Below are 16,768 nucleotides of genomic sequence, written 5' to 3'. Positions count from 1 at the left end.
GACAGTAGATGGCGTGTTGTTTAACGTCTCATTTGCAGGCAAGGGGGCTCGGGGTCGCCCCGGGCCCATGGCTGGTGGCCCCCGTGGGGAACTGAGTCAGGGGCTGATCCCGCGCGGGGGCTTGGCTGGACCTCCAGAACACGAACCCCATGTGGAAACAGGCCCGGTGGACACGGCGCCCCAGCACCCTGCAGAAAGCATTCTGAAAACCAACATCTCGTGCAAACAGGATATTAGCTTTTGTCAGAGAGATCAAAACTGGCTTGAGGTTTTTCTTCACACCCTCAGCCTTGCCTGCGTGTGTCTCTCTCTCTGGCTTTATCTATTCATTTCTGTCCACAGGCAGGAAGAGATGGCAGCCGGGGAGACTCAGCTCTACGCCAAGGTCTCCAACAAGCTCAAGGTCCGCGGCCCGTCCTTGCTGCTGGAGCCCCTTCTGGGAATGGGCTTCCCGGTACACACCGCGTGAGTACTGTCCTGCTGGCCGCTGGACGTGCGTTCCCGGCCCACTGACGCTTCTGCCCCCACCACAGAACTGCAGGCAGCTCAGAGCACTTACTTCCTGCCCGAGGGGTGCGCTTTGCCGAGCGAGATACGCTCTCAAAATACAGCCCTTCTCGGCTTTTTATAAATGACATACTCTTTGCCCTTCGGTCAAACTGTGCTGGCTGGCTGGTGGAGGGACCCTAAAAGTTGTGAAAGTCGGAAGCCGCGTGTTACGGGGGCACCCCCATTTCTCAGGGTTTGGAGGGGCTTGGGCAGCCTCTTTGTGGTTCAGGGACCGAGACGACCCTGGGAGGCATTTCAGACTCCAGGCCGAAGGGAGCGGTGGAGGGCACCACCACCTAGGAAATATTTCTAAGTGGTGCGGGGGAACCAGTCACCCGTAGGCAAGATCTCTTCAATGTCTGCTGGTGAAAAGAGGTGGTTAAGAAACTACCGGAACAGTGTTGATCGATCCTGCTTACCCAAGGAGGAGGTCCCCGTACAGAAAATGTTCATCGTAGGACCCACCCCGTCAGAGAGAGACAAAGTCCCCAGAAGCCATGAGCTATGGTTGGCACATGGGATACTGATTTTTCAGACTTATTCACTCCTTGGACTGGGGACCAAGGTTTCCTGAAACGTTGTAACAAAGCCCTGAGCAAACCAGCTGCCATCACTTTGAAGTTTCACCCTTTTCTTTTTCTTCTTTAAAAATTTTTTTTTAATGTTGACTTATTTTTGAGAGACAGAGCATGAGCGGGGGAGGGGCAGAGAGAGAGAGAGAGAGAGAGAGAGAGTGAGAGAGACAGAATATGAAGCAGGCTCCAGGCCCCGAGCTGTCAGCACAGAGCCTGACACAGGGCTTGAACCCACAGACTGCAAGATCATGACCTGAGCCGAAACCGGACGCTTAACCAACGGAGCCAGCCAGGCACCCCAAACTCCACCCTTTTCTTTTCTAATCCAAACCAGAACTTGGTCGCTTTATGTTGATAATAAACCGGGGGCCTTTGAAATGGGCAGCGGAGCCGTGTGCCAGGCCCCGCGCCGGGCACCTTCCCCCGGGTGCAGCCAGGGATACCGAAAGGCCAGAGAACATAGGCAGTGGAGGGGTGGGGCCCTATTCTTGGCACCTCTAAAGCCCACCCTTTATGATGTTCTCGAAGCTGGACTCATGCTCAGAATGCCTTGTGATTTAAACCAATGTCATCCTTGTCGGTATTCACCAAAGAGCAGCTCTGAGCAGCGTCACGTGGGTCCGCTGATCGACTCCAGCTGTCTCCAGGCTGGATTCCTGAGTGAGTTACCTTAGCCTGCTTCCATCCTGTCCAAGTTGGCCCCGTTCAGTTACCCCAGTGTCTGTACGTCCTGGGTTATAATGATGAGTGGGACAGGGCTGGGCCTCAGGGACCCTGCAGGCCGGTAGAGGAGGCAAACAGACACATGCTCATAGACGAGGCAGGTGGCCCTATGTGGGCAGGCTGGCGGGGGGGGCTCGGGGAAGGTTTCCTGGAGGTGGGAGCCCCCAAAGGAAAACGGGCAGGGGTGGGTGTGAGCAGGTCCGCGTTTTCAGAAATCACGGTGAGGCCGCACGGAGGCCTGGTCAGGGCATCCGGCTTCAAAGTCTAAGCAGTGCAGGCCCTCGAGGGGCCCCCAGCCCGGGCCCCATGTGCCACAGTGCTAGCCCTGCCTCTCCCGTGCCCCCCACCCCCAAAGAAGGGAAGGCAAGGTCTGAATGCTCCTCCCGGTCTGCTCTCCTGTAGGCTGAAGGCTCTGGCGGCCACTGGAAGGAAGACAGCGGAAGAGGCGTCAGACTGGTGAGTGCGGCTGCCTCCATGGGTGTGCAGGGTGTTTGGCTTGAGCTGCTCGGGCCTCGAGAGCTCCCCGGGGTGGGCGTGGGAGGGCCCCATACACCCTGGGCAGGCACCCTGCCCACCCAGCACCCGGAGAAAGGAATAAAGAGCCCGCATTTCAAACGGAAAACAGGGGCACCTGGGTGGCTCAGTAGATGAAGCGTCCAACTGCGGCTCAGGTCGTGATCTCACGGTTCGTGAGTCCGAAGCCCTTGTCGAGTTCTGCTCTCAGTGTAGAGCCCGCTTTGGATCCTGTGGCCCCCTCTGCCCCCCTCTGCCCACTCCCTCGCTCACGTGTGTACTCTCTCTGTCTCTCTCTCAAAAATACACATTAAAAGAAAGGAAAACAAAGTAGAGAGATTGAACTTTGAACAAGCCTTTCTTCACTTAAAAATCCGAGTTTATCCACACGTGACTGTCAAAGAAGGAAGAAACCCATGCGATTTGTTGAGTAAATAGGGAAGAGCTATTTCTTCCGACATAAAATACAGGCCACCACTCTCTCAGGCTCCCCCTGATGGGGAGAGAATTTACTGGTGGCCCCGAATGGCGCCTAAGGCATCGGCATGTTGCACCTTAAGGGGGCCGGGTGGGGGGGGGGGTGCGGAGCTCAGGGTGCCAGGAGGTTCTGCCACAAACCGGCTACGCGACTGTGCAGGCCGCCCACTGTCGCGGGCCTCCGCTTTCTGCTCTGGGATCACAGGTCCTCTTAACCCCCAGTCCCTCCTGAATGTGCCATGATGCCATCATTCTGTCCTGAGGCGGGAAGTCCCCTCACGCGCTGCTCTGGAAAACCACATCGAAAATCAAACACTAAAAACCGGGTCTCACCCAGCTGTGGTGCCCGCCCTGGAGCAGGATGGCAAATACGGACAGCGGGCCTCTGAGGGGCCAGTGTGTCCTCAGCGGGGACCTCCTTCTTCCCCCAGAACCTCTAGGCCAAGGACAAAACATGCAACCCGTCTCCCAGGCAAAGGGAAACACCCAGAAGCCTCTGGGTGAGGCTACCTCTAAAGTCAGTCGCCAAATTTGAATTTCAGATGAAACCCACGGTTTCAAGGGCCACGGTTCCTTCCCCCTGGTTACAACAGGTCAGCCAGACCACGAGTCCCACCGAGGCCCGGGGAGGCAGTGGGGTCCCCTAGGCTCAACCAGGAGTGAGCCGACCTTACCGAATCAGGGGAGCGCACATTCAGATGCCGTTAAAAACAGAGGGCAGCTTCAAGCGTCCACGCGCGGTCTCTCACGGTCCCGGTGGCAATCGCAGCCGACCGCCCGGTTCCACGTCCAAGTACATGCCGTGGAAACACACAAAGGGCCTAAAAAAACACGGGCCAAGGTCTTGATTACAGCGCCATGACATTTTTCAAAGAGAAACCAGTTTAAGTGTACAGCAGCGGAACGGATGAGTGAAATATCACCCGCGATTGTGACGGGCACCCACAGCCCTTCGAAGGGTCACTCGGACCCACTTAACCAGATGCCTCCGTGCCAGTGTGGATAAAGCACAAAAACGGGGTCGACGGAGAAAATGTAAACTGCAGAATAATTTAAGCAGCAGCTTGTGATTTATGCAAAACACACACGAGTGTTATCTGTGGATTTGTTACTTGGGTTTCTAGGAGGAAAAAGCGAAGTGACAATAGAGGACACGTGTGTGCAGGGGGAAGGGGGTCAGGATAAAGGGTCAGAGCGCCCCCTGTTGGTATTTGTTTTTACTCTTAAGGAGACTATATCTGTGCGTAACTAGTGTTTCCTCGAGGCGCGGCACACTGCCCGCTAAACTTACTTTCACATTCCGGGCACATCTCTGAGTCATTAGAAAGTCGTCAAAACTGTGGATCCTGATGAATCCCTGGTAAATACACTCCTCGTCCTCTATCTCATGTTTCCTAACCGGGACCCGTAACCGTACAATAAAATATGCGTGCAGTTTTAGGTATACCGTCTGCTTCCTGCTTTGGAGAAATTTCTGGAAGCAGAAATGTTAATGGAATTGTAGAATCGTCGGATGAAATGGGTATTTTAAGGCTCTTGGTGCGTGCTGGCAATTTGCTCATGTACACTCAAATTTGCGCAAATTCGCTGCCCCTTTGACACCACTGGGCGTAACTTTTATCCTTTCAAAGGCATTTTGTTAGTTTGACAGATGAGCAAAATAGCACCTTGGGGTTGTCCCCATTCTTGTTTTTGTTGTTAGTGAGAATGAACTTGAATTTGGGGTTGTAGGTCATGTCTCCTTGTCCTTAAAATAAGCTTCTGAATGCAAAGAAAATATGTAAGAGCCACCTAAATTTCATCTATTTTTTTTCTGTAGTTTTAACTTTTACACTCAATTTGAAGTCTGCTACAATTAAAATGTGAAGTTTTTCTGCAAATTGTTCTCAACACTAAGGGGGTGGCTGGGTCCCAAAGATCGCTTGAAGAGGTGCTGAGGTCTCCCGTCACCTTCTCTCATTTTCTCGGTCTCTGGCCTGGGAGTCAGATGAACGCGGGTCCGAGACTCGGGCGGCCCCTGAGCTGCTCCGCGGCCTGGGCCCGCTGAGTCCCGCCCGAGAGGGGCTGGGGGTGCAGCCTGGGTGCTGGAGGCGCTCGGCACGGCCTGTTCCTCCGAGTTGCTGCCCTCCGTGGGGAAGGGTCCTTTCGTCCTGGCTTCAGGTGACAGCGCTGTTCTCTGTCACAGGCTACGTTGTCATCGCAACGACCCTTCTCTGGACGATCCCATCCCCCAGGAGTATGCCCTGTTCCTCTGCCCCACGGGGTCCCTGTTGGAACAACTTCAAGAGTTCTGGAGAGAGAGCAAGCGTCAGTGCACGAAGAACCGAGCTCATGAGATCTTCCCGCACATAACGCTCTGTGACTTCTTCACGGTGAGTCGGCCCCAACACGCCTTTAATGCTCATTACCAGGCCGCTGAAGCCACTTCCCTGAGATAACTGAGCGATGTTGGATACAACCGAGGGCAGCCACGTGATCTACTTCCCACGACTGTAGTATCAGCCGTCCTCTTCGTGTGGGACACCCTTTACTTTCCTCCTCAGCCTCATCCGGTCAACTCCTACGCATTCCGCAAAACCCCACTCACTTATCCCCTCCCTCTGTTAAGTCTTGCCCAGCTCCCCGGGCAGAAGGGGCTGCTGCCCTTTGTGCTCCCGTCATCTTTTGGCGCGTATCTCTCGTGGCACTGTCCATGTGGCGTGACCATGTGTCCGGTGCAGCCCTGCAGCCCCCACGAGGCTGAATCGCCACAAGGTGGACGCCTCACTCACCTTTGTGGCCCGAGACCAGCACGGTGCCTCAGAGCGGGTGTTGCGGAAATGTGTGATGGGTGAACTAAAGAACGGTCGCTGCTGGCCCTTGCAAGTGCGGAACCGTTCCCTGCTTCTGTGGGGACCGGCCCTGATTTAGAATATGGCCCAACACGCAGCTTCACAGGGGTCCTGGAAAGGGGAGAAGGACCCGGGCCACTCAGGAGAGAAGCGGAAGGCGGGCATGAGAGAGAGGGAGGGGCCGACAGCCACTTCCTGTGTGGCTCCACACCAGACAAACCCGGAGAGGACGCCCTAGCCGGCCACCTCTGCCATCGGCAAGCTCTAAGGGGCCCACTCATTTCAGGGGCCCCGCCAGGGCCCAAGGAGCGCTCTGTGCCAGGCTCCACGGCGTGCACGGGAAGGGGGCTACGAGCCTCCACCAGGAATGTTTCCAGCAGATTCCCCGGGAGCCTTTGACAGTCACCCCGGTTTGCCAGGGGCTGAGGGGAGGGTCTCCCAAGGCACAGAACCTTCAGTGCTAAAACCAGAAAAGTCCCGGGCACGCTGGGGCGCGTGGGTCACCCTACTTTGCCGGCAACGGCGTTTGTGACGGTCAAGCTGTTTTCCAGCTTGTCCTTAGGAGCTCGTCAGGGAAAGGAAGGAGCCAGAGACTTTGATGAAAATAACCCTCGAATGGGCCATGCTTCATCACTCCAGCGAGGGAGCCACCTGGGCCTTTAGGTCCTCTTCCCACGTCCATGTCCAGACACACACACACACACACACACACACACACACACACACACACACACCTCCCTTCTCCTGCATTAGCCGCCCCACCAACCCCCAGCCCCGTCCCACCCTGCCTGGCTGGCTGAGCAGCCGTTCCAGCAAAAGAGTGACAGGGAAATGCAGCCTCTGCTTTTGACGTTGTGAAAGGAAAACGTCCAGCCTCCACGGGCGGGTGTCCATTGCGGCTCTGTTCATACACGACCCGGTGCCCCCAGACTACTGACCTGAGACCGAGAGACACACTGTGGACAGACAGTCATTTATTCAGGGTTATACCGTCCGTGCGTCAGGCGCTTTCCCAGGACCCGCGAGGGCCACAAAGACGCAACACACAGGGACGAGTTTAGCGAGCCGCTGGTCGGGGGGACGTGAAAATGCATCTTAAAACTACAATGCAGCTGATTCGTACAAGAATGAAAGGTGCTGTGGGAAATTCGGGGGGAGCCAGTGCCGGGAAGCACAGGGCTGGGCTAACTTCCTGCTTGGGGGGGTGGGGGAGGGTCTGCGTCTCACCATGGTCTCACTGTGGTCTCACCGCGGTCCCACGTGGCCACGTGAGTCTTCCACATGGAGGAAGGTCTTCAAGCCCAGGAGGCGCTCGGGCAGCGCTGAGCCCAGGAACCAGGAGTGGGGAAGGGCGGTGAGGGTCCAGCCGGTGCCCGCAGCCTGGCACTCAGGCTGAGCAGGGGGCCCGGAGCCGTGCATGCACCGTGGCTGCCTCTGAGTCTAAGAGAAGCCTCCAGAAGTCCGAACAGCTGAGCACAGCTGTGGGTTGAGTCAACATGACACAGAGGGACGAGAGGTAAGTCAGGGTGACAGGCGTTTCCGACTTAGACCCTTAGAGGACATTCCGTTCCAAAAGGAATCTTACCTGGAATCTCTAAGAAACCGAGGCAGGGTGCAGAACAAATCCATAGCCCCAGACGCGGGGGCGAGAGAATCATGTTCCAGCACTGTGGCCACAAATAGGCTCACGGGGCTGCCTGATCCGAATCAACTAAGCTAATAGCTGCCCTTCTGACGAGAGGCGAGAAAGCACATCCTTGTCTCTTCTCCCTTAGTGCGAGGACCACAAAGTGGAGTGTCTGTACGAGGCTCTAAAGAGAGCCGGGGACAGGATCCGGGGTTCCTTCCCCTTGGTCGTCCCTCTGGTTCTCCATTCTTCCATCAGCTACCTGGGCTTCTTCGTGAACGACAGCCCTGCGGACGTCATCCGAGAATTCGCCACGACGTTCGCCATGGAAGTGGCTGTCTTGGCAGGTAGGCAGCCCTGGCCAGTTGCACACGAAGGGCGCGGTTGACGGGGACTGACTGCTCTGTGTCCGGGGCCATGCTCTGCTCCTCAGGTGCCTTGGGCCAGCCTCGGGGGGAGAGGGCTGCGGGCTGCGGGCTGCTCCTTGCTGCCACTGGCTGGGCTGGGCTCAGAGGACGCAGGCGCCCTGGCCCAGGACGTTTCCATCGCCACCTCTCCCTTTTCAGCCAGCTCCTCCAACGTGGCCTTGCTCTGGGGCTGAACAGCTTAGCCGGAGCTAAATCTAATGAGCCAGGATGTCCTTCAGAAGGAAAGCAGACTCTGAAAGCAGAGGCCACCTTTTCTCCAAGTGGGAATACCTTTGTCTGCATCGATACGGGTTTTCAGAACACTGGGTGCGCTCCAGCTGCCTGGAAACCTGTCCCAGGAGGAGACCTCGAGTGGTCACGTGATGACAGTGGATTACGGGCTGGTTCCCACACGGGGACGTCCGAGGCTCCCCAGCCCCATGCCCGCCTTGGGCAGATGCCCTTCCGGGGTCAGTGCTGTGTGTAAAACACAAGTCCTAGTTGGTTTTTGTTGATGTTTTAGGGAAGACCATAGTCTTTTCTCCATGGCCTCTCGGGGAAGGATCGTCGAGATTCACTTTGAGAATCTTTGAGCCTCCCTTTTTCCCCAACCCCTGCGCTGGTCTGGAGACAGGATCCGGCTGGGGTTCACGGGAGGGACTCTGGACTTGACCTCAGAAGACGAGCGTCTCTCCCTTGTCTCTGGTTAGCGCTGGGCCTTCATCAAGTCACATCAGCTCCAGAAGTCGCTCTTTCTCTGCAAATCGGCGAGGACTCTGGCCCTTCAAACAACGCAGCCTGTTTCTGTGGAGTTTCCCCCTCGGTCCTGGCACACAGAAGAAGTGCAGTGTTGTGGTGACTCCCGGCACCCTGGTGGAGAGACGCCGCCCTACCCCTCCTCAGGTGTCGAGGCCCCTTCTGATCTGGCCACGCCAGGAGGTCACTGAATCCCGGATTTCCACTTGGAGGCTGGCCTCTGGGCTCCGGGGTCCTATTTGCTGGACGATTAGCAGCTTACCCCGTGGCTCTGTGGATTGGCGTCCTTTATAGAAACAAGAGTCAGGTGACGGCTCTTTAGTCTCCTTGCGGCCAAAAGGACAAGGTGGTCTCGTCCTGCCCTGCCCCGTCAGCCCCTCGCCTCAAGGCACACAGGGCACCTCCCTTACGCACTGCATCCCCCAGTTGGGTCTCACTGGCCCCATTTTAAAAATGAAGAGACCAAGCCGGCGAAGGGGAACATTCCTGTCCAAGGTCATTGGCGCGGGGGAATCGTGTCCCCTGAAATTCCTGTCCACCCTGAACCTTAGAAACAGGCTTTATTTGGAAACAGGGGCTCTGCAGACACAATTAGTTAAAATGAAGCCAGACTGGAAGCCAGACTGGAGGGTGGGGTCTAAATTCAGCGACTGGTGGTCCTACGAGAGAGGAGAGAACACAGAGACACAGGGGTGGAGGCCATGGGGAGGACACAGGGACGCAAGGATGCGGCCACACGCCAGGGACCACCCGGAGCCCCAGGAGCTGGGCGCAGCAGGGAGGGGCCTTCCCAGAGCCTTCAGAGGGGGCGCAGCCCTGCAGAAGCCTACAGACTTCTGGCCTCCAGACTGCGAGAGAGCACCTTTGTGTGGTTTTAAGCTCCCCAGTTTGTGGCCATTTGTGACCACAGCCCTCGGAAAGCAACAGGGTCCCCTAAGCGGGGGTCGGAGCAAGAACCTCAGTCCAGCTCGGTCTTGCTCACCCCCACCCGGGTTCAGGCTGACCGGCCCTGGGCTCCGCCAGGGAGGCTCCGACCCCACGGCTCTCGCCCTGCCCTCCACGCCTGTGCCCTGACCTGACCCCAAAGGGCTGGGAGGGGCCGGCCAGCTTCAGTGCGTCCCCATCAGGGCATCTGTGTCTCTCCCCAGAGACACGCCCCCAGAGGCAGGGGCTGGGAAGAGCGGACAAGGGCCCACGCAGAAGCCACGTGTGGTTCATGGATGACAACCGGTGTGGATCTTTCCCGGGCCACACTGACTCACGTGGCCAGGTGGTCCTCCGCCCACGGCCGAAGCACCCAAGAAAAGAATTTCCCCGCCACCCACATGTGCTCTCAATTTATGCCTCTCGCCTCGGCGGTTTCTTGTTTGCCGCTGAAGTCTCATGTAGCGGATGGGAGACATCACTGGGCCACCAGGTCTGGGCCCAGGAAGCAAGTGCAACATCCGGGCCACGTTCCAGAGGAGAACGGGGCCTGTCTGTTGGTATGTGTTGCCCGGGGGAGAGGTGGCCGGTAACCAGTAGTTACGAAAAGACTCCTGGAGATGTGAATCAAGAGACGGGTTTCAGTGCCGCCCCAGCAGGTGGCCCTCACTGTCCTCAAACCGCTGCTGTGCAAACGCAAGCTCTTCCCAAGGTCGCCCCACCAGGAGAGGAGGGTGGCTCTAAAGCCAGGCCTACGTGACGCCAAAGTCCGCGTTCCTGTCGGTCACCGCCTCCCCCAAACACAAACTACTTTGTGGCCCAGAGGCCGTCGGATCCTGGCTGACCTCAGGGCCCTGGGATGAGGACCAGGAGGGCAGGATCCACCAGGGCAAAGGCCTCCCAAAGACACCAGGGACCGACCATTCCAAGGGCTCCCTGCCTCGCCAAAGTGAGCAAAATGTGAGAGATGCCGTCATGTTTGACACAGTTGGGTTCCCCGTGGCATTTTCTTCCCGAGACTCTGCAGCAGAACCAAAACCATCGGCCCAGAGTTCAAGGCTACGAGTCCAGGCAGCTGGGTAGTGTGTGCGCCCCGGAAAATGAAGGGAGAAGTTGTGACTACATCCACTTTAATCAGAGGTTCGGGCCACTGGCTTGCAAACTGATAGGCTCCAAACACCCGGACCCGTATCTCCACCCCTCCTCCTTCCTCCTCCTTATAGGATTTGCAGTAGCCAGCTATGTCCTCTATAAGCTGAACTCTGGGGGGTGCCTGGGGGGCTCAGTCGGTTGAGCGTCCGACTTCAGCTCAGGTCACGATCTCGCGGTTCGTGAGTTCCAGCCCCGCATCGGTCTCTGTGCTCACAGCTCGGAGCCTGGAGCCTGCTTCGGATTCTGTGTCTGCCTCTCTCTCTCTGCCCCTCCCCCGCTCATGCTCGCTTGCTCTCTCTCTCTCTCTCTCTCTCAAAAATGAATAGACGTTACAAAATTTTTTAAGCTGAACTCTGTGAAATGGCACAATCTGGGGGGAAGGAGGGGGCAGAGGCAGGAGGCACCAGGCAGACAGGCTTCCCATACCAGCCCTGGGCACGTAGCCGTCGTGGATGCATAGCCACCCCACACACGCGGCGCCCACGGTGGGGGTAAAAGCGCCCACCATCCTCGTGTTGACCTGGTTTCGCAGACTGCACCGTGAAGCCCTGCTCCAAGCAGCTGCACCTGACCCTGGCCCACAAGTTCTACCCCCACCACCAGAGGACGCTGGAGCAGCTGGCCAGAGCCATCCACCCAGGCCACAGCTGCCAGTGGACCGCCGTGCTGTACTCCCGAGACATGCGCTTCGTGCACTACCAGGTGAGAGAACCCAGGCCGGGAGCCTCGGCCGGAGTGGCCCTGGCCAGGCGGTTGAACTGGACACTCCCCAGGGGAGCCAATGGCGGCCCACCGGTAGATAGAGCACTTACCCCCAGGAGCCCTCCTCCTCTGGAGGTATTTCAGGGAAAGGAAGCCCTTCTACTATTTTTTTTAAAATCATTCCTATTTCTGCGCAAATTTAGAACTAGTATTCTTTTACGTATGACTGGCAGACACAAAAAAGTTTGGAAAAAAACCACCAGTACCATTTCTGGCAATAAAAAGTGGACTATTGCAAAAATTTATGAGTACATGGTGTTGCTTATTAATTTGCTTAAATGACGATTTCAGTGAAACCTCACGCAAGACTTCCTCCCCCGAGATGGATGGTTTAGATGGAAAGCCTGCAGTGCTCCTTTCAGACCCGTGGAAGTAGCATGGATGAATCCACCGTGTTCCGTGTTGTATGAAAGGCTATAAATAACCTTACGCCAAGGGAGGTGGATGTGAATGTCTAATTCTGCTCTAAGATCTTTCATGTTAGAAATAAGTAGTAATAAGAGATGATAGACATAGGTAGATGGATAGATGAATAGATAATTGATAGATGTGGATAGATAGATGATAGGTTAGACAGGTAGATAAGATAAATGATAGATAGATAGATAGATAGATAGACAATAGATACGAATAAATAAGTAGGTTAGAGAGATAGGTAGATATGGATACATACGTAGAAAGATCAGATAGATAAGATAAATGGATGGATGGATGGATAGATACATAGATACATAGATAGATACATAGACAGATGATAGATAGATGATAGGTAAATACCAGAATTCATTTCCAAACCTATCCAAAGAATTCTGTGCCATAGTCTGTCATCGGCTACTATCTGTCACCCGACACAAGCCTGGACAGGCCCTGGAGTCGTAGAGCACAACCGGGGAGCCTGGGGGCAAAGGGCAGATGTCATCTCTCTCATGCTGCCATCTTTCCCAGCCCAAGTCCATGCTTGAGACATGAAAACGCTCGCGTCTTTTCCAGACCCTCAGGGCCCTATTTCAGTACAAACCCCAGAACGAGGACGAGCTGACACTAAGTCCAGGCGACTACATCTTCGTGGACCCCACCCAGCAGGAGGAAACCAGCGAGGGCTGGGTGATTGGGACCTCCCAGCGGACCGGCTGCCGGGGCTTCCTGCCCGAGAACTACACGGAGCAAGCCAATGAGTCTGACACTTGGGTCAAGCACAGGTGAGTGCTGCCTCTAGCGGCAGCCCAAACTTCTTCTCTCTGATTAGCATCCAAGAACGTCCCTCGGAAAACAGTGGTTGCCGCGTGCTTGTAGACCATTCCATCACTGGAAAGAAAATTGCCTTCTCCATGCTGGTGACATTATCCCTGCAGGTATACGGTAAATATCTTGGCCAATCCATGGTTTTCTGCAAATAATGCTCAGAAAGCATGAATTGCTCTATGTGGCTTCTGAGATCGTAATCCCGAAACGACTGTAAAAACTTCTGTGTTATGGACCTGACAGATTATATCAGAGAGCCTGAGCTTGGCTTTACCTAGCCTTCGGCTCAGCGTGTCAATTGTCAAGTCCGAAGGTCCATTACTAGTTTTCTACTGCTCTGTAGCAGATGACCGTGAACTCCCCAGCTAAAGCAACACACGTTTATTACCTCATACTTTTCCTGCAGCAGACGTCCGGGCACGGCTTAGCTCGGGGTCTCTCAAGGCCACATTCAGGTTTCGGCCGGGGCTGGGGATTTACCTGAAGCCCAGGGTCCTCCCCCAAGCTCACGTGGTGTTGGCAGAACGCATCTCCCAGAAGCCGTGGGGCTCCTGGTGGCTTCTTTGCGTTCAGCTGGAGAATCTCTTCATTTTAGCACTTTTAGCCTCGTCTGGAGAGGCTGGGGTTGCTCAGAGTCATTAGGTACCTGTTCTTTTTGTCCCATTTACTTCTCTCCATTAATCTCTTTCCTCACATGTGTTACTGTGAGCAACAAAAGGAAACCGGTGCTTGGAAATATTCTTAGCGACGCAACCAATTTCACTCAACTTGCTGCCACTACATGGTAGGGATCCCCCTTCCTCCAGTTTCCTGGAACGTGTGACTCTCACCAGCATCCATAAGACCATGAAGAGTCTGTCCAAAGTAATTTTTTTAGCGTGTGTCTCAAAATTCTCCCCACCTCCACCCACGGCTCAGTCCCAGAGCTGCTCCCGTATTTTAGGTATTTGTCACAGCAGCACCCCACGCTTAATACCAAGTTGAGGAGCAGTTAAGGTTTAGCCAGAGAAGCAGTAATTTATATACATATCCACACATACAACAGAAATGCACTTATAAAATATAGAACATTTCGTATTTAACATACAAAAAGTTATTTATTAATAATGTAATAATTTCTATTTACATCATATTATTTATATTATAATGTATGGCCATGTTACACACCACACACATACACACACATTTAAGGAATTGCCGTGTGTGACTGTTGGGGCTAGCTAAGCAAGGACAGGCAGGCAAGAAGGGAGGGAGGGGACCACAAACGTTGGAAGCCATGACTCATGGAAGCACTTGTCTGCCTCTGACAATCGGGGAGGGAGCCCCCCAGGCAGGTGGGAGAATGGTTTCAGGCACAGCTGCTATTTGGAGTCACTGAGCTCAAGGAAGCCCTGAGCCTTTTTTAAAGACCTTCCAATGGAAGAAGTCAGGCTCCCCTCCCCCCACCCAGGATAATCTCCGTTTTCATTAATTTAAAGTCTGCCAACCGGGACTTTAATAGCATCTGCAAAATCTCTGCACAGCAGCACCCAGCTTAGTGTTTGGTTGGATAGCCAGGAAAAGGTGTGTGTATACTTCCCACCACGACCTAAACTTCCCCTAAAAGAGACCGTTAAATCATGAAACAATGTATTAGTGAAATAAATTAGGATATATCCGTATAACACAACACTTGCAGTCTTTAAAAAGGGTCACAAGAAAGTATTTTACGTGCTGATATGAAAAAAATCCAAGATAGGTTGCAGAACGCAGTGTATATTACAGAGCTATATGTGGGGAAGGGTAAAGTAAAAAACCACTGTCTGTACATATATGTGCTCAATATGGATTTATATGCATGCCTGTGCCTAAACACTGCCCAGAAAAGAGAATCTCTAGAAACTTCCCACAGTGGTCCCCTGGGAGTTGGGAAAGGGGCTGGGGAAGAGAAAAGGACTTGGGGAAGGGACTTCACTCTCTACCATCCATGATTTGTAAGTATTTGAACCATATATATATATATGCATTACTTATTCAAAATATAAATTCATCCATTTTAAATTTGAAGAAAAGAATATAAGGACATGGGGTCAAAGAGACAATAAAGGGGGAGAAGTCAGACAAATCCAGGGCTAGGTTGCAGCCAGCATGCATGCTGTGAGATCCCTTCCCACACCTGATGCAAAAGGGACACAGTTTCCACAGAATGGTCACGGCCAACCAAGATGCAGTAGACCAGTTGTCTGCGAGAAACACCACCGTGCGAGGGCAGACACGGCCACGGGTCCTGTGGGCTACCACAAAGTCATGGGCCATTGGTCCCACAAGGGACTGCAGAGATAATCCAATAGGGCCTCCTGTCCTGGAGAGTCGAGGACACCCTGGCCAAGGGAGGTGGGGAGGCTGGATGATGTCACACAATTAAGGAAGCAATTGTTTCCCTTGAGAACCAACTCCATCCACCATCCAGTCCAATGAACTGTTTAAGAAATCAGGAGATACCGGTTATACCCTAACTGACCGTCGCAGTTCCAGGAAGGGTGAGGCAGGTCCTTCACTCCCTGCTCAGGATGTGAGAGCTTCACTGCCACCAGGAAGTTGGCAAACCGAGATATTTCTAGAACTACATGGTGAAGACTCTGTAGAAGATGAGTTTTGGGCTCCTACATTTTTTGCTTCACAATTAATCCTCCAGCCACCTGTGGCCAATGTGACCATTCTGGACTTTACCCTGACACTTCTGGGACTATTCTTCCTAAAGACACGTTTCCCTTATGAATTAATAAATACTAAGAACAATTGAAACAAAAAGAAAAATAAGTCGTAGTAGGCTCGGCGATGGGGTGTCTGACTGGCCATGTTTTGGAAGCACCCCCATCCCCTCTGGGAGCCTTCAGGACTCCCACTTGGCATGTGCAACCACTGGCCTTACAGTGCCCGAGGACAGATGTGCACGTGCACCGGGACCAGCCCCTACCTGCCAGAGGAGACACCCTTCTCGGTATGAGGTTGCATAGGTATGTTCTACCTATGCACATCTAGGTGTGTTCATTGCTTGGCAATTGAAACATCAGTCACCCATCATCAATACACTGCCAGCCTTTTCGAAATGGTCCCAGGTGTCTTTGGATTCACTGGGCAACAAAATCGCCCCCCCAAAATCTGTCCACGGCCTTGAAGAAGGAGATCAGAGGGGACCAGCATGATACGATGAGGGAATGTCTTCCTGGTTCAGAGTGGTTTTCAATGCTCTACGTAGAAGAATGGATATAGCATAATCTAGAACAAACAGCAGAGAGGTTTTGAAGGTTAGAGCTCAGAGAACAGTTTGTCCTCTGGGCAGGGTGAGAAGATTTTCAAAACTAAAGCCACACCTGTCCAGTAATTTCCAAAGCCACAGAGCGAGTTGGTGGCAAATATCTCAGACATAACAAAGGCACTGTCATGGGTTGAATCGTCTGCCCCAAATTTCTATGTTGAAGTCCTGGCCCCCAGCACCCCAGAACGTGACTATAGAGACGGGATCTTCACAGAGGTGATTAGGGTAGAATGAGGTCCCTAAGGTTGTCCTGACCCAATCTGACCAGTGCCCCTGTGAGAAGAGGAGATGAAGACACAGACACATGCAGAGGAACGACTGTATGAGGACACGGTGAGGACAGCATCCACACCTCCAAGACAAAGGCCTCAGGAAGAGCCAGCCCCGCCCACACCTGGATCTGGGACCTTGAACTCCAGCCCTGAGACAGTAAATGTCTGTGGTTGCAGCCACCTGGTCTGTGGCGCCTTGTTATAGCTGCCCCAGGAATCTACTATGAGGATGTGGTCCACACAACCCCACAGACTGCAGTTACGCCCTTTTTAAAAGCCACGGCGAATTTAAACCCATCTATTTTCATGGTGTAAGTTGGCCATTAAGTTCAAGAGAAAATCCAAACTATTTAAATGTTCAGTTATTTCCTTTCTCCTCTCGTTGTAATCTTGATTATATTTCCTTTGTTGGGGGGCCCGGGTGGCTCAGTCGGTTAAGCGTCTGACTCTTGACCTCAGCTCAAGTCTTGAACTCAGGGTCGTGAGTTCAAGTCCCACGTTGGGCTCTGCCCTGGGTGTGAAGGCTACTCTGAAAAAAAACTTGCGTTTGACAGACAGGCGAAAAACAATTTGGTTTTCTCTCCGACTGTAGACTTCACAGATGTTATTTATAGATAAGGAGGCTTCGCTGTCTGTGAGGTAGAACACTAGCAGGATGTG

At 53.8% G+C, this 16,768-nt stretch overlaps 1 protein-coding gene across 5 annotated transcripts in view; it reads left to right on the top strand.

Moving 5' to 3' along the window:
* Positions 1–256: 256 nt before the first annotated feature.
* Positions 257–16,768, top strand: part of UBASH3A (ubiquitin associated and SH3 domain containing A) — a 39,515-nt gene continuing 23,003 nt past the window's right edge. For 2 of the 5 annotated variants that reach the window (XM_040483850.1, XM_040483849.1), the window contains exons 1-6: positions 257–465; positions 2,250–2,303; positions 5,023–5,209; positions 7,444–7,642; positions 11,067–11,236; positions 12,287–12,495. In XM_040483850.1, the coding sequence (XP_040339784.1) occupies positions 353–465; positions 2,250–2,303; positions 5,023–5,209; positions 7,444–7,642; positions 11,067–11,236; positions 12,287–12,495 (932 nt within the window). In that variant the 5' untranslated portion in view covers positions 257–352. The remainder of the gene's footprint in view (positions 466–2,249; positions 2,304–5,022; positions 5,210–7,443; positions 7,643–11,066; positions 11,237–12,286; positions 12,496–16,768) is intronic. The other 3 variants (XM_040483851.1, XM_040483853.1, XM_040483854.1) reach the window with 3 other exon arrangements.

The sequence above is a fragment of the Herpailurus yagouaroundi genome, unplaced genomic scaffold (genome assembly GCF_014898765.1).
Source record: "Herpailurus yagouaroundi ecotype Mexico unplaced genomic scaffold, PumYag 162, whole genome shotgun sequence".
NCBI classification, from domain to species: domain Eukaryota; kingdom Metazoa; phylum Chordata; class Mammalia; order Carnivora; family Felidae; genus Herpailurus; species Herpailurus yagouaroundi.
Note: the sequence above shows the minus strand (reverse complement) of the source record. Positions and strands in the feature narration are given on the sequence as shown.